This window comes from Galeopterus variegatus, unplaced genomic scaffold (genome assembly GCF_000696425.1).
Source record: "Galeopterus variegatus unplaced genomic scaffold, G_variegatus-3.0.2 Scaffold1591, whole genome shotgun sequence".
In the NCBI taxonomy this organism is placed as follows: Eukaryota; Metazoa; Chordata; class Mammalia; order Dermoptera; family Cynocephalidae; genus Galeopterus; species Galeopterus variegatus.
In genome coordinates this window covers 322,245-330,939 of record NW_007727702.1, presented here as the reverse complement: position 1 = coordinate 330,939, position 8,695 = coordinate 322,245, and the positions used below count along the sequence as shown (strand labels likewise).

The 8,695-nt window shown below is 34.8% G+C and overlaps 1 protein-coding gene and 1 non-coding gene across 2 annotated transcripts in view; both read right to left on the bottom strand.

Moving 5' to 3' along the window:
• The window catches only part of COPB1 (coatomer protein complex, subunit beta 1), a 37,480-nt gene that overhangs the window by 19,402 nt on the left and 9,383 nt on the right, over positions 1–8,695 (bottom strand). The window contains exons 6-10 of the mRNA XM_008577859.1: positions 7,947–8,039; positions 5,345–5,482; positions 2,750–2,869; positions 1,055–1,162; positions 802–971 (exon numbers count right to left, since the gene is read on the bottom strand). Of these exons, the coding sequence (XP_008576081.1) occupies positions 802–971; positions 1,055–1,162; positions 2,750–2,869; positions 5,345–5,482; positions 7,947–8,039 (629 nt within the window). The remainder of the gene's footprint in view (positions 1–801; positions 972–1,054; positions 1,163–2,749; positions 2,870–5,344; positions 5,483–7,946; positions 8,040–8,695) is intronic.
• TRNAI-GAU lies at positions 4,878–4,951 on the bottom strand. The gene has a single exon. It is a non-coding gene; the product is annotated as a tRNA-Ile (tRNA).

Here is an 8,695-nt window from a genome sequence, read left to right as displayed (position 1 = left end):
CGGCGCTCCCACCCGAGGGTTCGGATCCCACATACAGACCGGTTCCCGCTCACTGGATGAGCGAGGTGCGGGCGCAACGCCGAGGGTTGCAATCCCGTTGCTGGTCCGGTCCGGTACGGGGGCAACACTGAGGGTTGCGATCCGTTGTCGGACACGGAAAAAAGACAAAAAAAAAAAAGAAATAAATTAACAAATGTACAGAAATTCTTAATAACAAAATGTAAATTGAGAGACAAGCAGTATTAAGCAAACAGAGTCACAGTGGCATTTCTGTTTTAGGTGGAACAAAGTTAATTATAAAACTCACTATAAAAGAGAAGTTAGAAACCCACAACTCAAAATTAACTGGCTACTCCTAAATCAATTAAAATCATTTTACAGAAAATTCAGAGCTCAAAGGAAAAATTTCAAATTATAACATACCTTATTTATCTGACAGAAACAGAAAGCAAAATATTCTAGGTATGTGAATTTTTCTCAACTGATACTGCACTTAAAGTTAAGTGCTAAAACTATTTGGAAAAAATACTTATCTTACTGAATATATACATAGCATAATTTTACTTTAGGTAATTGTAACAAACATTAAATAAAACAACAATTTTTTTGTCACTATGTTTTGTTTGTTTTTCTTATAAAGATGTAAGAGAATGTCTGAGTCCATATTCTTCTGAGCTTAAGAGTGGACATAAAAATCCCTTCAGACCATGAGATTTAGTGGTTTCAGACAGTTAAGATTTCTGGAGTTTAATTGCTGAATAAATAGAATTTTTAAAAAAACTCTTTTAGAGAATTTCAGACTTAAGGTAGTCAAAATTACATACCACAGGAATAACATTTGCAGCCATATCTGGAAATCGGACAGAACAGGAATGCAATGTTCGCACAAGAAGTTGTCTGTACTTGTCAGTATCTTCATGCTCAGATACGTTATTTGTTTTAATCACTTCTTTCTTCAGGACAATAACCAACTACAGAACAAAGTAAAAATAAGTGAGAATCACATCATGTCTGTCCTGATAGCTTACAAAGTGCTGTCACAGTTTTGTTTTACCTCTTCAACATTCCTAGAAGAGACAAGATCCAGTGCTAACTGCAGAGTTTTCTTGCGTACTTCTAAGTCTGGTGTGCTGAGTACTCTTAGGATATCCATAACCAGATCCTAAAAAAGTTAAAAAAAATCAAGAAGACCAATCTTCCTGGTTACAACATGGAAATCTTAACTACAGAAAGGCAGGTTCTGTTCATCATCACCTTAATCCTTGATCAAAGATAAAATCTCTCTAGTGGTAGAAGAAGTAGATATTTTACATCTCTTGATGTAATGCAATATGAAGTAATATCACATATGATGCATTCAAACTGAATATGTGTACTTTGACTCTGTCAAGCTTCAGATCCAACTACTAGTTTATAGGAAATGTAGAAATTAGAAACAAGCGAAATGACACCACGGACACATCTAGGAGGAGGGGAGGGGAGTTTTACAGGTCAATTGGTCTGGTGTCTTTTATAAGTGTCATGAAAAAAGATAGACACCACGGACACATCTAGGAGGAGGGGAGGGGAGTTTTACAGGTCAATTGGTCTGGTGTCTTCAATAAGTGTCATGAAAAAAGATACTATTCAAAATTAAGAGATTGGAAGGACATAACAACCAGACAAACTGGACAAACCAAACAAAAAGGGCATCTTTGGGACACTTGGGAAAATCTGAATCTAGACACGGTATTAGATAATATTAAGAAATTATTGACAATTTTGTTAAGTATGATAATATTATTTGGCTCTAAAGGAAAATGTAATATTTTAAAACATAAACTTTTAAAAATATATAGCACAAAAATATTTTAAAATATAGCAAAACTCTAATTTACAAATTATTTTGCTTCTTCAAAACTTATATTTTTCAAAAATTTCAAACTAATAAAAAAGTGCTAAAAGTCCTAAGAGTGACTCCTGTGTACCCTTTACCAATTGTTAATATTTTGCTACATTTGCTTTATCATACTTTCTCTGCTGCTAAACATTTTAGTGTATATCTCCCAAGAATAAGGATAATTTCTTATATAACTACAACGTAATTACCAAATGCAGAGAATTTAACATTGATCAATACTATTAACTAATGTACAGTATGTATTCACATTTCTCAAACTGTCTCAATAATGTCCTTTACAGCAATTTTTTGTTGTTATTTTGATCCAAGATCAGCATTATATTTAGCTGTTATGGGGCTTTATTTTTATAACCATCATTACTCTCATGGATTAAGTAAGTTTGTCGATAATTTTCTAGAGCCTGATCATCTTTTATTCTCACTGAATGGGAAAATTATTTTCCAAGAAATGTAAATTATGTTCAAGTGAATATATCTCTTTTGTTAAGAATACTCAGTTACTCAGTACAGTACACACAGAAACGGTAAAAAAAATATGTTAATTTCTTTTGTAAATATTTTTTATGACAAAGACAATAATACCCCAAAATGCTATGGTGGTTCAAGTTACCCTTTAGTTGACCAAAATTTAAACTGCCTAGTCTTCAAGTATTTAAGTTAAACAAGACACCAAGGCTTGTGTATGATTTAAATTTGAAAAATAGTTTTTTTGTTTTTTGGCAGATGGCCGATAGGGGATCCAAACCCTTGACTTTGGTGTTATCAATGTTGCATTCTAACCAACTGAGCTAACCATACAGTCCTGAAAAATATTTTATTTAAGATCTCTATCTTTCAGGCATCACTTACCTGTAATACACGTTCATGAGCAGGATGCTCTTTCAATTCTATCAATCGATCCAGAACTATGAGCTTTACATTGTTGTCACTCTCCTTAATAATTAAATCAATGTAACACTGAGCAGCAGCCTATATAAAAACAGAAATAAATTTTAAGAAGTCATTCATCTATTGCAAACATAGTATCTGAAAATAAGACAAAAAAGAAAAAAGTCCCTAAGAAGCTAAAATACCCTCATTAACACTTCCATTAGATTTTATGCATTTCACTCTGAGGAATGTGTCCCTTTATTCCCTAAATGCTAACAAACTTGTTATTTTTCAAGCTTAGAAAGATTAGAAGAATTACAAATTAAAAGGATAAAAAAAGGGTTGCTATAGGCAGAAAAACTTACCAAAAGCCAAAAATTAAGGTTTGAAACTAAGAAACAAGACAGAAAGAAGCAGAGAACCCTAGAAAAGTATAGTTATTGAGCATATTTCAGCTAAGGGGCAAAGTCTAACACATCTGCATTACAGTACCAAAAAGAAAGGATATAAAGATGACCTTCAGTAATTATTTTAGTACGTATTTAGTACGTTTATTAATAAGACAAAAAATACATATGAAGTATTTTAGAATGATGAAATTTAAAAGCAAAGAACAAAGGAACAAATGTTAAAGAGCTCTTAATTGCCAAAGCTGGAACAATTTGATCAATAAAATAAATAACGATAATATTGGAATATGATCCATAGAATAAAATATTTACACTTATATAAAGAAGAAAGAAAAGAATGGAAAAAAGGGAGGGAAGAGAAAGGACAACTCTCCCTTGCATAAGAATTCCATTTAATAAGTGTAAAATGAGGGAAATAGAAAATCACTATTAGAATACCACAGTAATAATGTTGCAGAGAAAATCTACTGGTGGATGCTAAAATTAGTAGGTGTAAATTTGAGAAGCAACAGAATATTTGCAGTCTTAAAGTAAGTGATACCCCACAATATTTATTGGTATCAATGGGAAAAATCGTATCATAACAGTGGAGAAATCTGGCAGATACCATTGCTATAGTTTACATATAATTGGCCCTCCCAAACTCATGTTGAAATTTAATCCCCAATGTGGAAGTGTTGGGAGGTGCGGCCCAGTGGAAAGTGTTGGGGTCATGAGGGCAGATCCTTCACAAATAGATTAATACCCTCCCTTGGAGGAAGAGGATGGAGTTGTTGTTCTGTTAGTTACCATGAGAACTGATTGTTAAAAGGAGCCTGGTAACTCCCCTCCCTTCCTCTCTTGCTTCTCTCTCCTCATGTCATCTCTTACACAGGCCAGCACCCCTTCCACTTTCTGCTGAGTGGAAGCAGCCCAAGGCCTAAGCCAGATGCAGCTGTCCCAGAATTATGAGCTAAATAAGCCTCTTTTCTCTATAAACTACCTAGTCTCAGATATTGTTATAACACAAAAACAGACCAAGACAACCACTTTCACTGACTGATAAAGGTTAACATCACCAGTAATAAGATATATAGAAATAATGTACTCCTCAATATGATACACTGAGAAGGGCACATCACTTCTGTGGTATTCTTCCCCAAAATGTATAAAAATGTATAACCCCAATCAAACTATGAGGAACATTAGACAAACCCAAATTGAGGGCTACTTTACAAACTCACTGGTAGTTTTCAAATTTGTCAAGGTCATGAAAAACAAGGACAGGCTGAGGTACTATCACAGATTGGAGGAGACTAAGACATGACAACCAAATGCAATGTAGGATCCTGGGTTGGATCCTGAGACAGAAAAAGGACCTACGTGGGAAAATTGGTGAAATTTGAATAAAGTCTATAGTTTAGTTAATAATATTGTTCCAATGTTAATTTCGTAGTTTTGACAATTATACAATGGTTATGCAAGATGTGAAACACTGTGGAAAGCTGGGTTAAAAAGCATATGGGAACTTTTTCCTATTTTTGCAACTTTTCTGTAAGAATAAAATTATTTCAAAATAAAAGTTATAAAAAATTTCAAAGTATTGGTGGGTAAAGCAGTAAATTGTCCTATTTATACAATATGGCTTTCTAGAACAATGCATTCTCTGAATATATTAGGGTTCCTGATATAGCCTTTTTTTTTTTTTTTTTGGCAGCTGGCCAGTACAGGGATCAAATCAGGGACCTTGGTGTTATCAGCACCATGCTCTAACCAACTGAGCTAACTGGCCAGCCCTGATACAGTCTTGATAGAGTAAACTAAAGAAGAGAAAGACAATATTCCGCTACTGAAAATACTCACTGGAACCTTTTTTAGGATCCATCATTTAGGATCCAGACTCATTTTCCCAGATACAGTTTTTAATGGAAAGTATGGAAAGAGATCTTAAAATATCAGTATCATTCTCCAGAAACTAGAAATACTGTTATTCTGTCTCTCTCGCTCTGTGTGTGTGTATGAAAGCAGGAAGGTTGGACTATGTAAGGAATCAAATTTTACAAAATTTGTAGTTGTTCTCTCTATGCCATGTAACCATACAGTGAATTGCAATGTCACTAAATTATAGGTGATAAGAGACAACATGTCTATTATCTAATCTAACCCCAAAAGAAATAAGCAGTACCTTGATAGCAGTTGGTGCACTAGAAAGTGTCACTAATGTCCCAGCAGCTTCATATTTCACAGCAGGGCTAGAAGACTGTAATAAGTTATAGATGCAGCGAATGAAACGAGCCCTTTCTGATGGATTAGCATGACAGACCTGAAGAAGAAAACATTTAGTTTTCAACTGATTTCAGGGTCACTTGGTTCTAAATGGAAATTTTTTTATGAATTTCAGCTCATGGGATACTAGTTTTCTTAATTTGAAAGCTAAAAATAGTCTTATAAGAAAATATGAAAATGTTGGCCAACATGGGATGAGGCACTGACATAACACCGGCAATTTCAGAAAGAAATAAGTTTTATTTCAAATAATTGTTACAGCTACTTATTTATTCGTTCTATTATAATTTATATTTTTACTGCTTGACATCAGGTTTTCAGATAGCTTATAATAAAAGATATGCATACTATACACAGTGAAAGAGAAACAGAAAATGTAAAATAACAAAAGCAAAGACACATTAACCAAGTACACTAATATGGGTACTATGATAGGATATTAAATTTGGTCCTAAATTTTCACTCTGGAAGCTATGTCAAAAGGGAAACATGATGGATGACATAAATCTCAATAGATGATAAAAAGAAAACATCAGTTTTTCAAGAGAGAAAGATAATCTTTTCTTCCAAGTTTCATTTCCTGTTATTTGGGACCATATTCTATTCTGCAGAGGAAACTAAAAATTTTTATCCTGTTCTAAATGCATTCTGATACCTTCACTTATGAAGAAAATATCCCTTACTTTTTCTTTTGAAGTTAGTATTCATATTAGATTTTCCTAAAATATATATAATCAAATCTCTATTACTTGAGCACGAATTAGAAGCTATTCCCTCTTACTATGACTTGGACCCTCTTACTATAACCTGGACAGAAAAGTCACTAAATAGCAGAGAACCCCTATTTTTGAGAATATTAGTGGCATCCCTAAACCATACACACGAATTAAAATGAAGTATATATTTAAGATCCTCGTTTCATCTTAAATGACAGTTCCAAACAATTGGTACCCTGTGTTGAGAGGGGTCCCTTTCCTGCAGAAACAAAACCAGCTATAATCAGCTGTGTCTGCCATGGGTGTTTTGTCCATATCATCCTATTTAATAAAGCCATTTTTTCCCCCCTTTTTGTCTTTTTTCGTGACCGGTAACGGGATCGCAACCCTTGGTGTCGCGCCCGCAATTTCATCTTAAATGACAGTTCCAAACAATTGGTACCCTGTGTTGAGAGGGGTCCCTTTCCTGCAGAAACAAAAACAGCTATAATCAGCTGTGTCTGCCATGGGTGTTTTGTCCATATCATCCTATTTAATAAAGCCATTTTTTTCCCCCTTTTTGTCTTTTTTCGTGACCGGTAACGGGATCGCAACCCTTGGTGTCGCGCCCGCACCGCGCTCAACCAGTGAGCAAACCGGTCTCTATATGGGATCTGAACCCTCAGCGGGAGCGCCACCGCGCTCCCAAGCGCTGCACTCTACCGAGTGCGCCACCGGGCTGGCCCCCATTTTTGATCTATAGTTTTGTTAGCCTCTAATGCTATCAGTAGCAAAATTGGATGTTATTCCACCTTTTGTTTTATCAGAACACTAATATGCAATCATTCTTTCAAAGGATATATCAAATTAAAGTGTTGTCAATAATGTAGTTCATTTAAAAATCCAAGGCTGGCTGGTTAGCATAACTGGTTAGAGTGCAGTGTTATAACACCAATGTCAGGGGTTCGGATCTCCATACCAGCCAGCCACCAAAAAAAAAAGATAACATAAAATCCAAATTTCTTAGCTGGTTTTAGACTTCCTGTTAGTCAACGTTCTACAAGGTCTATTTAAAGTTTCTCTCTTCTCTTTTACAAACAGGGAAGAAAAAAAGTATTTAAGGCTTTGTTTCTTTTTAGATTTCCAAAGTCATCTGGTATATACTCAAGAAAAGATCTTAAATGGTATTCCAAGCCTAATTCATAATCTTTTAAGTGACTGGACAGTACACTATGTTTTCTTTGCACTGGCTCAAGCCATGAATTTATAGAATTCCTTACAGAGGTTTAGCAAGAATAAAAACAAGTACAGTGTCCACAGATTGGTTCCAAGCCCCCCCCACCAAAATCCACAGATTCTCAAGTCCCTTATATAAAATGGCATAGTATTTGCATCTGACCTATGCATGTCCTCCTGAATACTTTAAATCATTTCTATATTACTTATAATACCTAACACAATGTAAATGCTATGTAAATAGTTGTTATACTGTATTTTTTATGGAATAATGACAAGGAAAAAAAAGTTGGTACATGTTCAGTACTGATGCCTTTTTTTGTGATTATTTTTGATGCACAGTTGAATTCATGAATGAAAAACCTGCAGATATGAAAGGTCAACTGCACTTGGAAAAATATAATAAACCAAAGAAAAAAGAACAAAATCAGGTTTATTAGGCCATACTGTAAAATATTTCTACTATTAAAACATATTATCCTAGCAATTAAGTAGCATCCCAGAAAAGAAGCTATTTAACCTTGTATTAAACCAGAGTTTACTTTACCCATTATAGATTGTCATTCTTACCTTATAAATTAGTTCAACAATCACCAGCTGCAGAATGTCTCCAAATGTTTGAACTTGATCAATACAAGTACTTAGGTAATCCAAAGCTCGATCCTAAAAAAATAAGAATATATTTACTATATTCCACCTCATTCAATACAAGAACTTAATACCACTTAAATATATACACATTACAACTACATATAAAACAAATGAGGATATCAGGGCAAAGAAAAGTTAAATGGAGAAAACTGAAGAAGCCAAGAATGAGGTTAACACATACAATGTTAGACATAAAGTCAAATACATTTTCTAGAAATAGGCCACAAATCTGAGGCCAAAATCTTCTAGCAACTAAACCAGAGAGAAAAACAATATGTGCTACATGATTCAGGGTATCCCTAAATCAAAACAAACCAGCTGCTTAGGATAATGATCCCTATTACTGAAACATGTAAGAAAAATCTCCTATGAGTCTTCATATATCAGACACTGTGATACAGAGAACCATGGTCTCAAAAATCTCTCTACAGTTGGGCCGGCCCGGTGGCGCACTGCTACAGTGCGCCGCTTGGGAGTGCGGTGGCGCTCCCGCAGAGGGTTCGGATCCCACATACAGACCAGTTCCCGCTCACTGGCTGAGCGAGGTGTGGGACCAACACCAAGGGTTGTGATCCCGTTGCCGAACACGAAAAAAGACAAAAAGGAAAAAAAAAAAAAATCTCTCTACAGTAAAAATATCAATAAATTTTATTGAGCTATTTCTGATT